The 20,700-nt window shown below is 37.2% G+C and overlaps 1 protein-coding gene across 1 annotated transcript; it reads left to right on the top strand.

Annotated features, from left to right (window-relative positions):
• Positions 1 to 2,877: 2,877 nt before the first annotated feature.
• Positions 2,878 to 6,573, top strand: ponzr5 (plac8 onzin related protein 5). Its single transcript, XM_077227235.1, has 3 exons — positions 2,878 to 2,985; positions 6,180 to 6,337; positions 6,422 to 6,573. Exons 1-3 carry the CDS (start codon positions 2,892 to 2,894, stop codon positions 6,542 to 6,544), a joined length of 375 nt encoding a protein of 124 aa, XP_077083350.1. The 5' UTR covers positions 2,878 to 2,891; the 3' UTR covers positions 6,545 to 6,573.
• The last annotated feature ends 14,127 nt before the right edge of the window (positions 6,574 to 20,700 follow it).

Below are 20,700 nucleotides of genomic sequence, written 5' to 3'. Positions count from 1 at the left end.
CTTCTGCCTACATCAGGCGTGACCTTTTAACATGATTACGTAATGTGTGTCGCATCACAGAGCTAGTGCAAGTCAAGTATTTTGGGTTAAAAAGTATTATATAGGCCTATATATATATATATAGTTTTTAAATGACTTATCATTTCTCTAGATAAGACCCTTATTCCTCGGCTGGGATCGTGTTGAGCTTTTGAAACTGCACTGAAACTAACATTTGGACCCTCAAACCGTTGGACCCCTTTTTTTTTTTATTAGACAGAAGCTAAAATAAATGCATAACAAGGATGTCCTCACAGTGACATTATACATTTATCAGAACTGTCGAGGATAACACAAGAAAGTTACAAACTTATTTCCATTGTGGTCCTCGTTGTGGCCAGGATGGCCAGGCAAGCTACAGATGACTAAAAAGTGCCTTGTATACTCAACCACATCCAAATACAAAATAACATAAACACAAATACATACACTACAATAATAAATATTCCTTCAGACTACATAAAAACTAAATCTAATTAGCATTTAGCAACCATTCACCACATGCTCGATTAAAACAGCGATCTTAACTAATTGAAGTCCGCTATATGGTCCTGTTCTCTTTATTGTAAGTCAGATGATTTATTATCAACCATAACTTGCATACTTTAAGTTTGGGACCTGACCTCTAAGATGGCACTGCCCCCTATGTAGATAAGACCACTACAGATGCCTTGTTAGACTTGCACAGGCTGTTTTACAGAAACTGAAGCCTATAGTCCCGGGATAAAATGCATGTGTGAGCTATTTCAACTGAAAGCAATTTGCACTGATTAGTGATCAGTGCCATTGTTTTGTCTAGGCATGTTTAGTAATGTTTTGTTCTAAGGCACTTTTATAAAAGCTAAGGCCTAATCCTGACTTAATCTAAGCCCTGTCTGTGAAACCAGGCCTAAAAGTTCAATTTCTTGAGTGAAATTACTATTACAAAGCATTGTATCATGTCTGGCATGTTTTGATGAACAATAGTCAGGCAGTGTTCATTCACACCCAAAAACAGTCAAGGTATTTACTCAAAACAAAAAAGTAACTAACTGCTTCATATTCTTTATTTTAAAGACTTAAACACAGTTAAATATCATGAACTTGTTTATTAGATAAAGCTATAAGTCCTCCGTCCACAATGGAAACGAGATGTTTAGGTGTTGATAACTGGTACATCTAGTTGTTATATAATGAATAGAATAGAAAAAAAATCTATCTATTCAAACATTTTCTTGCATCAACAGCTGGTTATTATACTGATAATTTATGCCCTTTCTTCACATTGATATGACCAGCAAACCAAAGATGTGTACTCAGTCATTCATATTTAACACATGCGGACAGATAAACAATCTGTCTTCATTCTCAGGTGAAACTTAAAGCTACATGATAATGGATTTTCAGGTGGAGAGTCACGGGTGTGACGCTTCAATAACCTGACCAGTGACTTTGAGGAAACACTTAAATTGAGATGCACATCTACTCGGAAGCGTTGATCTCCATCCTTTTGCCTTTTGGAGTGTGAACGAACACAAGTCTGTCCTTCGTCTAGTCTCCTCCAGGTAAGAGACGTTTTTGAGATCGTTCAATTTTAGGTAGATTACCTGGTACAAATTACATGTTGAAAATTGTAATAGTAATATAATCCATTACATTACATATTTTAGATACTCACTTTTAGATTACTTTTAATGTAACTTATAGCCTCAACTAGTTTATCACATATAGATATTGAATATCGTGTACTATAGTGATGTAAAAATACAAAAAGAAAAAAAAACAGCAAAAGATCTACAAATTAAAGCGCATTAAACGTTATATTACATCAGGGTTTCCCAAACGGGGGTTTGTGAAGGAACTGAAGGGAGCTTGTTGATGGAAAGATAATAATTATTTAAACCATAAAAATGTTTTCTAAGATTTTCAAATAATAACAATCAAAATAAAACACAAAAAATATTAAGTATTTTTTTTGTTATGCAGTTTGGCCTCTGACTTGTGTAATTCCACAAAACTGGCATTATTTTGTTTTGCAAAGGACATTTTAAAATAATTACTTAGAGTTAGACAATTATGAATAATTTACTGACATTTTGTGAACATTATGTAATTGTGTAATCAATAAAAATGTAACTATAATCTGATGATGAGTATTTTAAAACGTAATATAATATAATTACAAGTATATAATGTTTGGAATATGATTATGTAATCCATTACACACTGTGTGTCACTATGCACTGATTTAAATATCTAGCTTTCAAGAATAACTTGTCTTTAAAACAACACAGTTGTTTATAAATGATGAATCACCATATGACGTTTGAGCACTTTTATGCTGATGCTATTGAATTTTTTTTTTTTTTTTACAAATGTTATTCATACTGAGGGGAAAAAGGGTTATTTTAAAAACTTTTCACTGAAAGGTTCTTTTGGGGAACCAAAAAAAATGGTTCTTATGGCATCGTTTAAAAATAAAGGTTTCAAGTTTGTTTACTCCAAAAAAAAAATCCTATGACTAATTAATTAGATTTAAACTCAAAGCATTCTTTTATCAACACGCAGTTACTTGAGAAGCAAATGACATAAGATAATAAGTCTTATTTTGTGAAAAACATATTACAATTATGTGACTTTACTTTAAAACGTAAAGTGAAAAAAATGAGTAGTTTTTAAAGTATAAACGATGGCAGATATTTTTCTTGTTTTAAGCATAAAGAAAACAAGACTTCTATCTGTATGTATCTTGATTTAAGAATGTTTTTATATGGAAAACCAGAAAATCGATTTTTTTGTTTGTTTGTTTATTTTTTGCACACTCATGTGTCTTTGTGTTCTTGTGTCTTTTGAAGGATTTGGTAATAAAAAGGATGACTTCTCAACAGCCAAAGGCCTTTGTCATGCCACAAACCTCCAACCAGTGGAGCTCTGGAATCTGTGACTTCTGTCAGGACGTACCGGAGTGTGAGTCTCTCTCTTGGTTTTGTTGATTTTGGTGTGTCAAGAATGTCACTTTGTAACTATACAATAGTATGGCTAAATCTAGCTGACACATCATCAGTGTACATCACTGAAATATGTGTATAAAAGGTTCTCCGGAGGTGTGCCAGAATAAGGGTTAATGTGTAATAATCAGTGTTTATTACTGGCACTGCCTGTCATTCTTTATAAACTGAGCATGAAACGGAAAAGTCTTCTTCCTTATATGATGCATGTACGAGTGAAACCGCATCTCAAACAAGAAAAACTGTAGGGCAGGACTTGATTGGATCGTTGGATCATTATTGTTTGGGATTGCTGTGACAGGTTGTCCTGCACTCACGCACAGATGAATCATTTATAATAAATATTGCAATTATTCCATCATAGAGAGAACGTTTATTTGTGTGTGTTTTAGGTCCTGTCAGTTTAAACATTTAAGTGATTTTAAACCATTTGAGTGCAAGAAGAGAATTCAATTCGGAACCGAAATCAGTTCTTTTTCACGTCTATTTATGCTTGAATCGGTCTCTGCTGGTATCCTCGTAAACATAGTCACTTATGGCTTAGGTGAACGTAAACTAAAAAAACGCGTATCATTCTATTGGATCCGTTCATTCGGTCTTAAAGTGACAGCACCCTAATAAACCTGCTGCTGTCTGAGTCATTAATGTTAATCAAACCAAAAATCAAAGAGAAAATCACTTTTGTAGCTTTAATGAAGATTAATTCTATGTCATTTATGCAGAGATTGTTCTTTTACGTTTGATTTCTCTACCTGATAATATTAGACTTAACTGAAACAAAAAGTGTGATTACGAGCTCATCAATTGTGTTTTGCTATCGGAAAGGACAGGAATCATGGAGGACACCGGGTTTATTCTTGCCTATTTTTTGGGAAAATCTTTTTAAAACCAAAATGATATTTAGCATCAAATTTATTGCAAACAATCATCCCCCCGAACAGTTGTTCTAACTAACACTTTTAAGTTAACTTTACTTAATGTCGAATAATTAGTTGAACTTACTTAAAACAATCTAGTAATCTAAGGCATGCTATGCCTTCTTTACTCAGAAAACCCTATTAAACATTACTTGACTGGTTTGAGTAACATTTTGCGAAAGCAAAAAAAACCCCAAAAAAACAGGCGGGGCAAATGGTTTTTGAGGCGAGGTAAATCTTAATAGACTTCCATCATTTCTTCGACTTCTGCAGTCATCAATCTTCTTAGTTGCATTTGCTCATTTTCCAGTCATCTTGAATGTTATTGTAAAAACAAGGAACAATTTTGGGAGAACGTCACATAAGTTGACTTAATAAATTCATGTTGATTTCCTAAAATTTCTCATCATTATTGTGATGTGTTCCTTCCCTTTGGTTTGGCACTGGGAACTTAATTTATATTATTGTAATTTTCTTCCAATTGATGCAGTGATGCAACATGAAATCAGTTAAATGATTTCAAAGGAAGTGAAGTAATAAATATTATATATATTTATACTTAAATTATTTTGAATTAATTTATTAATTATATATATCATAACTTTATTTCATGTATCAAAATGATCTTCTAACATTTTATTGCTAACACATATGGCATAAACTTTTAATTGAGTTGATATAACCCCTCTAAATCTGTGACAATATCTTGCAATTTTGCTTGAGTCACACACAGACTTCAACATTCAGCATGCAAACCACAACAATGGTAACACATTTTTTTAAATTAATTAATTAATTAGATCATAACAATTTTATGACTGTCTCTTGTCAGTATAACTCCAATAACGATAGCAAATACAATTGTAATGGTAAAATAAAGCCAAAAATAGTAAAACAAAGCAATTAATTTATTAATGCCGCAATGCACTCTGGGAGTACACTTCCTCAGATCACAGACAGAATTAAGTTGACAAAACTTAAATGGATTAAGTAAGAAAAACTTGATGCAATTAAGTTATGCTTACTTAAAAAAACTAAGGTAACTCGTTGCCTTAATTTAATTACAGTAAGTAGATTCTACTTATCCAGGTTTAGCTTGCTGGAATTTCTGTCAAATAGTCTATTTTTCTGTATATAAAACATGCACTTCAAATCATTATCTATATATGAAAATATGCACTGCTTTAATTACAAATTAAGGGGATGTAGCTGTTGTGGGGGGGGGGGACGAATAAAGCATTCCAGTTACAGCAGCAATCCACCATGTTCAAAGTTTATGATCTGCCCAACTCTGGAACTCCGGGATTAAAAAATATCCAGAGCTTCCCAGTGGTAAATACGACTTGAGAGAGATTCATGTCCGTACGATAAAGTATTCAGAGAGTCATGTATTTAAACACACTATTTGGTTCTCTTCGGTACCAATATATATATATATTTTTTTTTTTACTTCATTGGAATGCTATGAAACTTGCATATCTGAACACAACACACACACACACAAAAAATCATGGACATGATTCGAAAAGGTTAAATGGCCCTGTAAAAAAATAGTCACACTTGTAGGCCTACTCCTCTGGTCAAAAATGAGTGCATTGGAAATGAAGGGAAGTGGGGGATAGTGGGATTAATAGTGGGCACTAAGCGGGATAGTGAAAACTTTTGCTACTGCGGCAAAACTAAATCTTAGCCTACTGAAAAGCAACATTTTGGAGATATCAAGCTCAAATATGGAACACAACTTGATTAGATTTAAGGCTTTGATTTTCTTGCAGTTTTAGAGTAAAATGTGATTTTGAAAATATATATTTCATATAAAAATTGAAAATAGTACCCTATTATTGTGCATTTTTCATAATAATAGCCTAAACGTAAAATTCTTTTTCACTTCAGAAATAATTTTCCATGTGTCCTCTTTGAAAAGAGATCAAACTTAAGTCTGTGCTCTAAAAAGCATTCAAGATTTACGACCGTTTAAGTTGGGAAATAAATGTTCAGATCTGCTCAAAAAGTAAATAAATTGATTATAAATACAGCGTAAATATAATTTAGTAGGCTATAAAACTCCCCTAAAAATACCAAATATTAAATAAAAAACATTATCAAATATAGTTTGATAGTTGTTGTTTTTTTAAATGCGAAGAGCACATTTAAACAAATGTGAAATGTCAACGCCGCTTTCAACTCTTTCACATCTTGATTCCTCTCATCACTTTTACGGTCGTGTTTTTTCTAGGTTGTTTTTCATTTTGGTGCTTCCCCTGTTTTGCCTGTTCGACGGCTCGCAAGCACGGCGAGTGTCTGTGTCTGCCTTTGCTGGACGGATTCGGAGTGTGCATTCCTCCAATAACAATGGCCATGCGGGTATCCGTGCGCACTCGCTATGGGATTGAGGTTTGTTTTAAAGCCAGTTCTCGCTATATTATATCTAATACTGAATAAATCTGGGGAATTTATCGTGTTTCTCTCTCTCTCTAGGATTCTATCTGTAAGGACTGTGTTTACTCCACCTTCTGTGGTGTGTGCTCCTGGTGTCAGATATCCCGAGAAATGAATTTTCGTGGGCAAAATGTCACATTCATCAACGGTCGAGCAAAATGAAGGACCTAACTTGCAACCTACTACCACTTCCTCATGCTTCTCTGTGACATTAGATCTGCACCGTTGTATTTGCTCCATTTACAGACACTTTTTTTCAGGCACAATTTTGAGATTTTGGCCAATCTTTCAGACTGAAATAAAACAGGCAAAATACACATTAAAATGTTTATTTTATTTCCTTTTATCGATTTGAATCTGTAAATTTCAAATGCAATAAGTAGGCTTATCTTTAAAGTCTGTTTTATCAAAATTATTATTATTATTATTATTTTACTTTCTTAGACCAAACTTTACAGTTTTGCTCCTTTTTATATTCTGAAAGTTTTTACTGAAAGGTTTATTCATATACAATTCACTGAGTTATATAACATTTTATTCCTAAAATGGATGGTAGATTTTTATTATTTTAGCTTGTTGACATTTTCTGATTTATGGAGTGATTAAAAGAGAAATCCCAAATTCTCCTCTGTAAAAACCTTTAACTCTGTGTTAAGAAAATGAAACAAGAATGTTAAACCTGGCTTTATACAATGTTCAGATTTCTGTTCTAGAATTGTATGCGAATGCATATGTATTCATATAATTTGCATTTTTAAAGAAAAAAAATCCAAAACCTTGTAATACAAAAGTATTGTTTGATTGTACTGTGATTAATCATCTGGTGGAAGTATACGGTGATATATTTTAGTTTATTGTCTTAATCTATTGCCTTAATAAAAAACAGTCTGATGGTCATCTGGTAGGCCTATGTCTATTAGTATCCGTTAAAAAAATCTTTACTTAAAGTAGTTCACCCAAAAATTAATATTCTGTCATTAATTTCTCACCCTCGTGTCATTCCAAAACCATAAGACTTTCGCTCATCTTCTGAACACAAATTAAGATATTTTGTCCCTCCGTTTAAAGTGTAGATTCATCTAAAACTCGGTTCAAAATGTTCAAGAGATTGTAAATTAATTGAGCAGTTTAATCAAAGTCTTCTGAAGAGACCCAATCGATTTATATAGTGAACCAATATAATTTAGGCATTCTTTTATTTAGATTTTGATCATGGCACGTACAGTACTCAAATATGGTAAATGTAAATGTGTTCACTCTTCATAAAGTTTGTAATGTTTATTAGCATGTTTGAACTTCTGCAAGAACCAATGAGGTTCATTCTTGTGTTACGCATCACGTTTGACCTTCAGCAAGAACCAATGAGGTTTGTCCTTATGTTACGCATCACGTTTGACCTTCAGCAAGAACCAATGAGGTTCATTCTTGTGTTACGCATCACGTTTGACCTTCAGCAAGAACCAATGAGGTTCATTCTTGTGTTACGCATCACGTTTGAGCTTCAGCAAGAACCAATGAGGTTCATTCTTGTGTTACGCATCACGTTTGACCTTCAGCAAGAACCAATGAGGTTCATTCTTGTGTTACGCATCACGTTTGAGCTTCAGCAAGAACCAATGAGGTTCGTCCTTATGTTACGCATCACGTTTGACCTTCAGCAAGAACCAATGAGGTTCATTCTTGTGTTACACATCACGTTTGACCTTCAGCAAGAACCAATGAGGTTCGTCCTTATGTTACGCATCACGTTTGAGCTTCAGCAAGAACCAATGAGGTTCATTCTTGTGTTACGCATCACGTTTGACCTTCAGCAAGAACCAATGAGGTTCGTCCTTATGTTACGCATCACGTTTGAGCTTCAGCAAGAACCAATGAGGTTCATTCTTTTGCTACACATCAGGCTTGAGCTTCCCATTCATTTATTTAACGATCTCTTTATGAACTTTTTGAACGATCAGACTTTCAATGGAGGGACAAAAATCAGATTTCATTCCAAATATCTTGTGGGTTAAAAAAAAAAAAAAAAGCTTTGTACAGCTGCTTTGTGAAAATTACTATAAAATGCGAAATTAATATATTTATAATTAATATAAAATACAAGAAACGATCCAAGTGTCCTCCCCTAAAATGTGAGTTTCATGTACCGGATTGGTTTTAGAATCACATCACTCCAAAGAGCACAGAAGAACAAATATCCACACTGCACCATTTCTGATCACATCCCGACCGGCTGTGGAATAGGAGCAGGTGTGGGACACTGAGAACCGTCTCAGACAATGGGATACTATACAAACCACAACTGTTACAGCAGGAGTAACTTCATTTACATTAAGAGCAGAGTTTATTAGGGGTTCAGTCTCACTCCATTGTGCTAACTGCACTTTGTCACCGCTATTCTGCAACAAACTTCACCATTTTCATCTTAAAGATATATGGCCATCCTTTGTGTCCAGTTGTAATTATTTAGTTCGACCAGTAGATGGCAGCAAACAACAGGTTTACAAGTAATCCATAAATAGATGATAACCAAAAGCACCTGGCGACAGTCTGTGCAGGAGTAGTCTGTGTAATAATTGCATTTGTTAGGATACTTTGAATAAAAGTTGATATGACAAATGACCTCCTGCAACCTTACGCTGATACTCTAAATGTGTGTCACTTGGCGGTGCGCTGAATGTATGAGACCAGGAAAAGTTTCTATAAATGCATAGGCATAAAAACGTATGACTACATTTATTTTTGAGCTAGCCGTAGCCAACATGGAGAAGATTAGCCTAATCAAGATCTGTGTGATGGAGATTTGAAGATCGTGCAGTGTGATGGAATCTAACTGCTGAGTTTTTTTAACATTGAACTAAATAAACAGGACAATGCTGCATACATGCACTGATAGAGATGAAGAAAGGCAGTCTTAAAACGAGAGATGGGTCAAACATGATAACAAGATGGCCAATGAAGAACTCCAGTTTCGTTTATTTCCGGTAGGTCCAATTATGGCCTATTTGTCATCTGGGTTTAGTCTGACAAAAGTGAAATTAAGGCATTTAATACATGTTATGTGGCAATTAAAAATAAGCGAACACACACACACACACATGTAGTGTTTCCATGTTTTATGGGGACTTTCCATAGACATAATGATTTTTATACTGTAGAAACTGTATATTCTATTCCCTTACACTAACCCAACCCCTAAACCTACCCATCACAGAAAACTTTCTGCATTTTTACATTTTCAAAAAACTTCACTTATGATGATTTATAAGCTGTTTTCCTCATGGGGACCAAAAGATGTCCCCACACGAACAAGGATTTCAGATATTGCCATCCGCATGGGGACATTTTGTCCCCATAATGTAGGGTTTACCAGGCCTCACACACACACACACACACACACACACACACACAAACACACACACACACACACACACACACACACAGCACACACTGTGCATTACATCATGCAGTTAGCCACTAGAGGGAGCCCAATAATCAAACATACATAAAAAATATTATAATTTTTATTTAACTGTAAAATGCTGAAAACCTGTTAATAGTTATGGTTAATATTATGTTCCGTTACTGAACTGGGAAATAGCTTTATATTTAGTTTAATTTACAGTAAAATACTGTTAAACCGTTTTTGGAAGTAAAAAAAAAGAGAGGAAGCAAATCAACAGAAAACCCATAAAAGGACATTCTCAGAATTTCCTGTCTGATCATTTATGTTTGATGACTTTAATTTAAATCATTATCTCATTTTGTTCTTGTTTACAGTTTTGTACATTAGGCTTATGTTGTTAAATCAGTGTTTTATTGCATTATTTTTGTGTCAACCTCAGCATACCACAACTGCCATTTTTCTGTAAAAACGACAGGAATATATATATATATATATATATATATATATATATATATATATATATATATATATATATATATATATATATATATATATTACACTTATATGCAGCATTGGTGCACAGGGCTAAATCAGAGTTGTGTAATATTTGTTTCACACCATTGATTGCCAACTTAGCTTTATCCGGTTATAGTAGTGTGATTGTTTAAATGCATGTTTTATAAACCTTTTATTTACTGTATTTTATTTTAATATTTTGAATGTGTTGAGTTAGCCTATCCTTATTGTGTTTTTGACTAAATGCTGCCTGCTGAGTGAAATATCAAAAATCAACATAGCCTAATGTATCGTTTCTCACTTATTTCACATATTTCACATTTTCAAAGTGCTTGTTGTGTCATCTCCCCCTCACTCCCTCCTCGGGTTTTCATGCAATGACTACGAATGAGTTGCTTTCTAAGAATTGTATTTTAGCGGCTATGTCTTGCAGATTTAACGTGTTGGAAGCCAATTTGTAAAGTAGGAAGCCATATAACAATTCTTTATGCAATTACAGATTTTTGCTCTGAAATGTGAATTCCACTTATGCAATGAAAATAGATGGCAGCATTATTAGAAAATCCACACTTGTTTGTCGTCCCACTTCTCGGGTGGTCTGACCCTGAGCGCCGCATGTCTCTGCTTGCATTGTGGGTTGAAACTGTTTTACAATTATTATAAGATTTGTGTTTTAAATGTGTAATAATATAACTTTCACATAACGTACAACAATAAAAGGGTACGAGTGGATCTGGGAAAGAAGAATGTTGTTGTTTCCTGGAATCAATCCTAACGTAACTTGTCAAATTTTGGGCCTAATTTTGTGTTAGCAAGTCTGTATCCTTCACCAGTGGTTTCTCAACTCCTGTCCCGGGGATCCGCCGCTCTGCACATTTTGTATGTCTCCTTTATCTGAGCTCTGTCAAGGAGCTGATTATCTGAATCAGCTGTGGTCAATAAGGAAGACATTTAAAATGTGCAGAGGCCTACACTACTATTCAAACGTTAAATTTAAAGAGGGGCATGATATAAACGAAATTGGTTTGTTTACATTGACGAGTGGATTGAAAAAGGTAGTAGGAGACATAGAAATGGCAAAAGTGTTACGAGATGGCAGATTACTAATTAAATGCAGGAACATTGAGCAAAGAGAGAAGGCTGAGAGATTACAGTCGGTGTGTAAGAAAGAAGTGAGTGAAGTACGAAGGTTTGTAGGTATAAGAACAAAGGGAGTGATCACAGGTATACCGATTGGGGAAAAATTAGACGATCTTAAAAAGATCATTAAGGGAGGAACTGTAGTGGACATAAAAAGACTTAAAGCAAACCGTAATGGAGAGAAAGTAGATAGCACTACAGTACTTTTGGAGTTCAAGGAGCAAGTGTTGCCAGATAAAGTGATGGTGGGCTATTTGAGTTTCAGGGTGCGGGAGTACATCCCTCCACCAACTCGATGCTATAAATGCCAAAGGTTTGGTCATATAGCAAATGTATGCAAAGGGAAATTAAGATGTGGGAAGTGCGGAGGAGAGCATGAATATGGGAAATGTGGAGAGGGGGTTGAGAGGAGATGTTGTAACTGTGGTGGGGATCATACGGCTGCGTATGGGGGATGTCCTGTAAGCAAAAGGGCAGTGGTGGTACAACAGATACGGACAACAAAAAAAATTACATATGCTGAGGCGGTAAAGGTCGTCAATATGGAAAGGAAAGAGACACAGGAGATAAATGCAACACAAGGTGGTGCTGAATGCAGAAGGCCAAAAGAGGATGTGTTAAGCTCAGAGAAATTGATACTGTTCATTGCGTACGTGGTTAATTGTTCTGATCAAGCTAAAACGAGAACTGAGAAAATAAAAATAATTGTTAAAGCTGCTGCAAAGTTCTTGAATGTGGATAATTTATCGTGGGAAAAAATACAAGCTGATCTTATGCAGGGTGAAACAAATGATCCATCATTAACACCTCTAAGAACTTATTGATTTTACAGTGGAATGCAAGAAGTCTTATAGCAAATGGACAGGAGTTAAAAGGTTTTATTAATAATTTAGAGGTAAAGCCAGATGTAATTTGCATTCAGGAGACATGGCTTAAACAGTCATTAGATTTTGTTATAAAGGGGTACATAAGTATAAGAAGGGATAGAGTGGAGGGAAGTGGTGGAGGGTGTGCAACATTTGTTAAAAGAGGGATGCAGTTTAGAGAGGTTAAGAAGGGTGCGGATTTAGAATATATTGTAATAGAAATATGGACAGATAGTGGTAGTATGGGTATCATTAATTTTTACAATCCATGCAGACAACTAGAAGATGAGAATCTGGATGAAATGTGGGATAACTTAAATGGTAAAGGTATTTGGTGTGGTGATTTTAATGCGCATAGTACTCTTTGGGGGGATAGGGATGATTCTAATGGAAAAGTTATTGAGGAATATTTGGGTGAGAAGGGGCTAGTATGCTTGAATGATGGATCAGGTACGAGAATAGATATAGCTAGGGGATATGAATCTGCAATAGATCTGACTTTGGTTACAAAGACAGTAGCTGATAAATGTAGCTGGGAAGTATTGAGGGAAAGTAATATAGGCAGTGATCATTTTTTAATTACAATTAAGGTAGGAGTGGAGGTGATAAGAGAGAGTGTAATGAGGGAAGGTAGGTGGATGTTAGAAAGAGCTGATTGGGACACATTTAGAGAGTTGAGTGAATACAGATTGGTAGGTGTAAATAAGGATCAAAGTGTTGAGAATTTATGTAGGGAAATCAGCAGCAGTGTAATAGAAGCAGCAGAAGTAGCTGTACCTAAAACAAAGAATAAAAATGTCATCAAAATTGTTCCTTGGTGGACTAAGGATTGCAGTGAGAGTATAAAGCATAGAAATAGAGCCTTTAGAATTTTGAAAAGATCACACAACTTTCAGAAAATGATTGAATATAAAAGATTGCAAGCAATAGTGAGACAGACAATAAGGAAGGCAAAAAAAATATACTGGGAAAAGTTTTGTGAATCTATTGGTAGAACTACACCAATACAACAAGTGTGGGGTATGATAAAGAAAATGAGGGGTAATGGGAGAGAATATGAATATCCAATAATGTTAGATGATAATAGGATTATTACTAATAGCAGGGACAAGGCTGAAGTTATAGCAAAGACATTAGTAAAGGTACATAGTGAAGCAAATTTAGATCAGATAGAAAGGGAAGGAAGAGAAGCTACTAAACTAAGATATAGTGCTGAGTTGGGTAATGATAAGGAGGAAGGTGGTGTGATGGAGGTTCTATTTACAATGAAGGAACTGAATTGTGCTTTGAAGAAGGTGGGGAAATCTACACCAGGGAATGACAAGGTTTGCTATGCAATGATAGGAAATCTAACTGATAAAAGTAAGGAAGTAATATTGGCTCTGTTTAATAAAATATGGGTAGAAGGGGTAATCCCTTGCACTTGGAAGGAGTCAATTATTATTCCTATTAGGAAACCTGGTAAAGACGCTAAATTGCCTAGTAGTTATAGGCCTATTGCACTGACATCTCAGTTGGGTAAGACCATGGAACGAATGGTAAATGATAGATTAGCATTCTATTTAGAAACTAAAAATGCATTGAGGAATTACCAGAGTGGTTTTAGGAAAGGTAGGGGGACTATGGACCCAACTGTGTTACTTGAAGATTACATCAGAAAAGCTCAGGTAAACAAAGAAACAGTTTTAGCTTTATTTTTTGATATAGAGAAAGCATACGACATGATGTGGAAGGAGGGGCTTCTTATCAAATTATATCAGTTGGGAGTAAAGGGGAGAGTGTTAGTGTGGGTAAAATCCTTTTTATCTGGGAGGAAAATTAGAGTTAAAGTAAATGGGGTTTTGAGTGAAGTGTATGAGGTAGACAATGGTACTCCTCAAGGGAGTATTATTAGCCCATTATTTTTTTCAGTAATGATAAATGAGATATTTATAAATGTAGAAAGGTCTATTGGTGTAGCTTTATTTGCAGATGATGGAGCAATGTGGAAAAGGGGAAGAAATATCAATCACATTGTAAATAAGATACAACAAGCAGTGGATACAGTACACACATGGACAATTGAATGGGGATTTAGGATATCTGTGGAAAAAACTAAGGTCATTTTCTTCACAAGGAAGAAAATAAGTCAGGAGTTACAGATTCAAATATCAGGTAAGGAATTGGAAAGAGTAGAGAGCTTTAAATATCTAGGTATATGGTTTGACAAAAGATTAACATGGGCAGTTCATATTCAGAAGATGGTAGAAAAGTGTAAAAAGGTATTGAATGTAATGAGGTGTTTGCATGGGGTGGAATGGGGTGCAACTAGGAGTGCTATGCATACAATATATACTGGACTGATTAGATCAGTTTTTGATTATGGGTGTGTTGTATATGGGTCTGCTGCTAAGACAGCTTTAAATAAACTAGACAGAGTGCAGAGTCGAGGTTTAAGATTATGTTGAGGAGCCATGAAGACAACTCCAGTGGCAGCCATCCAAGTAGAGATGGGGGAGTTGCCTTTAGATCTCAGAAGAGACCAGCTTAGCCTGGTTTTTTGGGCAAACCTTAAAGGTCATAGGGAAGACCATTTGAGTCAATCTACATTGGTAGAGTGTCAAGAGAGACAGAACGGTAGAAAAAGTAGTTTTGGGTGGACTATTGGACAGAAAATAAATGAGATGGAAATAGCCTTGTTGGATATAAGTCCCACAGTAGTATTTTCAAGAGTTCCTTTATGGACTCTTGAAGATCTTTCAGTTGATCTCAGTCTTTTGGAGGAAACTAAGAATGGGGATATAGATAGTAATATGGTGCAGGGGTATTTAGTTGAAAGATATGGGGATAGGATTATAATGTACACAGATGGGTCCAAAAGGGATGGGAGAGTGGGGGTGGCTTTTGTTATTCCAAAATTAAAAGTAGCAACACAAAAAAGAATTAATGATAATTTAGCAGTCTATACAGCAGAACTAATTGCTATTTTAATGGCACTCTCTTGGGCTGTGAGTAACAGGCCAAGAAGTTTAGTAATTGCTTCAGACTCAGCGTCAGCTCTGATGAGTATTCAGAACATAAATTCACAATCTAGACAAGACATTGTGGTAGAAATTGTCCAAATGGCTAGTACATTAATTAAAACTGGAGTCAATGTTGGACTTGTATGGGTTCCTGCCCACAAAGGAGTAATAGGGAATGAGTTGGCTGATAAGTATGCAAAAAAGGCAACAGAAATGGAGTATATAAGTTTAAGCATTAAGTATAGTAAAGAAGAGGTGAAATCAATCATTAAAAGAAAGATAAAGGAGAAGTGGCAAGTGTTGTGGGATAATGGTCAGACTGGTAGGAGACTATATAATATCCAAAAAAGAGTGGGGGTGAGTAGAAGTACTTGCAGAAATACACAGGAGGAGAACATCATTTCAAGAATGAGACTTGGGCATACAGGCTTAAACAGTACATTATTTTTAATGGAAAAACATGCTGATGGGAGGTGTAGTGTATGTAACACACAGGATACCATAGAACATGCTATTGAAGAATGTACTAGATATAGTAATGAGAGACAACAGTTAATCCAGCAGCTAGAAGATGAAGAGATACCTTTGAAAGTAAGAGATATTTTGCTAAGGAATTCGGGAGATTTTTGTTTTGGGTTTTTATTTTCCTTTTTTAGAAGAACAGGTTTAATAAAGATAATTTAAGTGTAGGGAAATAATTTATCCAGACCTACACTCCATTTCAGAAGGTGGCGGTAATGCAACCAGACGTTATTTGCCAACCGCCATAAAAACAAGAAGAAGAAGAAGAAGAAGAAGACTACTATTCAAAAGTTTGGGGTTGGTAAGATTTTTTTGGTAACTTAACAAGTTCCCATTATTTAACATAATGCTGCCTTTAACTAACAGTATCTATCATTAAGTGAGCCAGATCTCATGAAAGTGCGTATCTATACAACGAATGTTATTTCTCGTGCCAAATACGCCAAAAATAGTTTTTGCGTGCACGATAGCAGTTTTCGCGTGCATATATGATACGCACTTTATACGCACTCCCACCCCTAATCCTACCCGAGGGGTTTTCAGTGCGTAGCATATATACGCTAAAACCATTTTTTAGCGTATAAATGGCACGAGAAATAACATTCGTGGTATAGATACGCACTTTCGTGAGATTGTAAGCAGTATTAATATATCTGTTATAGCATTAGTTAATATAAAATACAATTTTTAATTGATAGGTCATGTTTGCTCAGGTCAATTAATAATATAAATACAACTTTTGATTGGTAAATGTTGAAATTATCATTAAGATTTGTATTTGCTTTAGGAGTATGTTTCATTGTTAGATCATTGTTAACTAATACATTGAACTAAATTGTTAGCAAATGGGTGATTTTTTTTAATTATTATTATTTAATATTTTTGAAAATCTCTTATTCTCAAGGCTGCATTTAAAATAGCCTACTGTGAAAACAGTAATATTATTACAATTTAAAATAACTGTTTTTGTAGAAAAGGCCCCAAAGTTATGTCAGTGTTGATATTATTTAGTGTAGTTGACCATATTAGGCTTTATGTTTCACGTTTACTTCCGTTTATTCAGTGCTTGTAACGGTAGCCGAAGCGCGCGCTGGTGTGTATACTATCTGACGTCACACAGTTAGTATGCAGTACGATAGAGATAGTCAGTCAGTCGGTCGGTCGGATTGTAGATGTGAGCTGCACCTTTCTTCAGAGTGTGCGTAAATGAGAAGAGTAAGTACATCTGTGATATTGTATTATTTGTGAAACTAGTTATTTCTGTTATTTGATGTGGATAAGAGGTAGGAGTTTAAGGAGTCGCTATGCGACCGTGGTGCTAATTATATCCACGTTCGTTCATTTCACGCTCGAGCTTCGACTCGTCTGATTTAGTACGTCGAGTTAACGATATGTAATATCGTGTTTAGATGTGTTCATACTTTCATATTTGTTGTTAGGATTGATCAGTACTTTGTGGTTGAGTAAATTAAGAAGTAAGTGGTGGTAAATATTGTTATTTGGATCGCTATCGAGGTTTCTCTGTCAAGGCTTTGCTAGCTCGAATGGAATATAGCATTCAGTACGGGGTTTTTTTCATAATAAAACCATCCAGCTGTTTAGTTAGTTGAAGCTATAAAGTGGATTATCATAGATGACAGTAAGTGCTTTCTATGTGGGAATTTAACTTATGATAGAAAATCTGAGGATCCTTTATAATAAGTGTTTGAATCTTTACATTATGCTTACAGTATTAGAGTTTAAGAGATATACTGTATAGTTATATATACTGACTATTGTTTGCTTTGTTTAGTAATGTATATTAGTGCTTAGAGAGGAATGAGTGTATGCATATGTTTGATTTATTCATTTGTAATTTGTTTCTCTCTTTATAGAAACCACACTCATAATTACACTCACCCTCAAACTCACTCACACAAGAAAGAGGAATAAAGAAACAGAATCAGAACTATTTCTCCGCTCTTTATTTCATACTCTGGAACATTTGGCCTTAAGTGGTGTTCTGGCCGACACACCTGAGTGAACTTGGTGATAAACCCAGAACTAGCACCTAGACTGAGCGTCTACCCATTATCTTCACTACATTGATGGTCCTTCGAGCCGGATCACTGAGTTTACGTCAGAGATGGAACTACATCCAGAGTATGATGCTAGTGGTGCACGTCCCAAACGGCACATTCGCCCACCTGTGCGCTATGCAGATTATGAGGTCGATTATAGAGGCTACATCGGTCAGAGGTACAGAGAGGAATCAGAGAGTTCTCACCAGGAGGGAAATGCCAGGATGACATCCCTCACCTCCCCACCAGACTCTCCTCTTCGACGCCAGAGGCGGGATGCTATTCTTCAGGAGATGGACCTGGGCTATAGGGCTGAGAACCAACAGCACAGCCAGAAGAATCAGCTAGCCCCCCAGCGGTTTCCAGAGAGAGAGTTTAGGGAACAGCTACGAGATTACTCTACTCCCCTACCTCCAGCGCTGCACCCCATACATCCACAGCATGACAGCCGAGTTGAGTTAGATGACATTCGTCATGAAAGACACCTCCTGCAGCAGACACAGCGGCACATGGCATCAGACTTAGTCGAGCTTAGAGCGCTGCGAGCAGACATGAGACAGTTAGTAGATTCTGTTTGCAACATGCAGAGTCCAACCTCTCTTCATACCAGAAAGCCAGAGTTAACGGTGATGTCATCACGGCCACCTGTTGAAAGTGAACCTAACGCTGAGGAAGAGGATGATTGGCCTGCACCACCACCATGGCCAGACCCAGTAATTGACGAACTTCTGCCTGGTGACCCACCTATGCTAAATTCGCTTATTAGGAGAACAGATGAGGTTCCAAGAACTAAGGAAGAAGCATTGCCAGCCCCAGCTCCTGACATGTTTGTGGGCCAGCCACAAGTTTATCACTCAGCACGTGGGGCCCTTCCTACTGCAAAGCCATGGGAGGACACTGTCCGTCAGCCATCGCCCTGGTTCAAGCCCGTTCAGTTTCTGCCACAGTCACACGGATTACCTCCAGCTGAGCCCAAGTGCCCTACAGGTTATAGTGGTCAACGGAGTAAGCTTGGCTGTAACGCAACGCCCCAACAGCGACATCCAAGCATGGCATGGACACAGCCACTGCCCTTTAGATCACCTCAGGGTCATAACTCCAACGTCCCAGAGCCAAGTTACCGTGGGCCACGCCCAACAATCCGCAACTTCGCCAGTCGGGACCCAAGTGAGTTCGCACGGCTCAAGATCTCATTGGAAAACCTCTTACCACATGACGCATCTGAGCTGTTTAAATACCAAGTGTTGGTCGATCACCTGCAACTAGAAGAAGCCAGGTTAATAGCAGATGCTTACCTTAACTCCCCAACACCCTTTTCAGACACAATGGTTGCCCTGAATGACAAGTTTGGCCAACCACATCAGATAGCGCTGAGGCGTATTGCTGCTGTACTGGACTCACCAGACATAAGACGGGGAGACTTCGCTGCATTTGAGAAGTTTGCACTCCAGATCCAGTCACTCGTGGGAATGCTGAAAACACTTGGCCACGAGGGTGAAGTGGAACTACAATGCGGCTCACATGTTGCTCGTCTGCTGAGCAAGCTGCCGTCTGAGCAAAGAGCCGAGTTTCGCCGCTGCATGTATCATCAGGGAACAAGAACCCACACCTTAACTAATCTTTCAGATTGGCTGAAATACGAGTCTTGGTGCCAGGACTTTGAAGGACAGTTAGCTGTGAGAGGAGTGCGGGAGAAGCCGGTGTTCCGACAAGAGGGTAGGAAGGGTAAGCAACCTACCACTGTCCTCCATGGTGTGAAGGACACAGCTAAGAAACCTGAGGCTCCAGTGCCACGCAGCTCCTTCAAAGGGAACAAGAGCAAGCCATACTGTCCATTCTGCAATAACGAGGAACACTACCTTAGCCAGTGTACAGAGGTATCCAGGCTATCAAAGGATCAGCTGACTGAATGGATTAAAAGGAACAAGAGATGTTGGCGATGTGCACGGCCACACCAGGCGGCTCAGTGCAACTTAAAGAAAACTTGCAGCCTCTGCCAAGGGAAACACCTCCAGGTGCTGCATGAGGTGAATATGAGGTCACCTAAGGAGGCATCATCGACACCAGCAGCGGAAAGCCATGGCATAAGGGGCACAACAGAGGTTCTGTATCTAGACAGACCCACTGAAGGCAGTCGGGTTCTTCTTAAAGTTGTCAAAGTCCTCATTCACCATGGTGACCAATCAATCAACACCTATGCCATACTTGACGACGGTTCAGAGAGAACTATGCTGTTGCCAGATGCTGCAGAGAAGCTAGGTGTGCAGGGGATTCAAGAGAACCTACCACTACGCACAATTAGAGATGAAGTGCGGACCCTCCGTGGTGCATCAGTGTCGTTCTCCATTTCTTCGCCGTCAAAGCCAAAGACTAAGTTCAAGATCATAGGTGCATTCACCAGTGCTCGTATTGGACTAGCTACCCATACTTACCCCATGGAGCAACTCAGGAACACATACAAGCACCTTATTGGCCTTCCCATTCAGACCCTTATGAATGTTAAGCCCCTGCTTCTAATTGGAAGTGACCACCCCCATCTCGTCACTCCCATTGAACCTGTCAGATTGGGACCTCCAGGAGGGCCTGCTGCCATCCGCACAAGGTTGGGCTGGACACTGCAGGGCCCAGCGAGTGTAGTCTGTCACCTCACCCAACCACGGCAGTGTCTATTTACAACAGTAGCACCCCAGGTGAGCGAACTGATGAAACATGTTGAGAGATTATGGCAGGTCGACGATGTCCCATTCAGAAGCGAGAAACTAGTTACTCGTTCAAGACAGGACCAAGAGGCCATCAGCATCCTGGAGAC

Source organism: Siphateles boraxobius, unplaced genomic scaffold, assembly GCF_051911475.1.
Source record: "Siphateles boraxobius isolate OS27281-9 unplaced genomic scaffold, OSU_SipBor_1 130, whole genome shotgun sequence".
Classification (NCBI taxonomy): Eukaryota; Metazoa; Chordata; class Actinopteri; order Cypriniformes; family Leuciscidae; genus Siphateles; species Siphateles boraxobius.
Note: the sequence above shows the minus strand (reverse complement) of the source record. Positions and strands in the feature narration are given on the sequence as shown.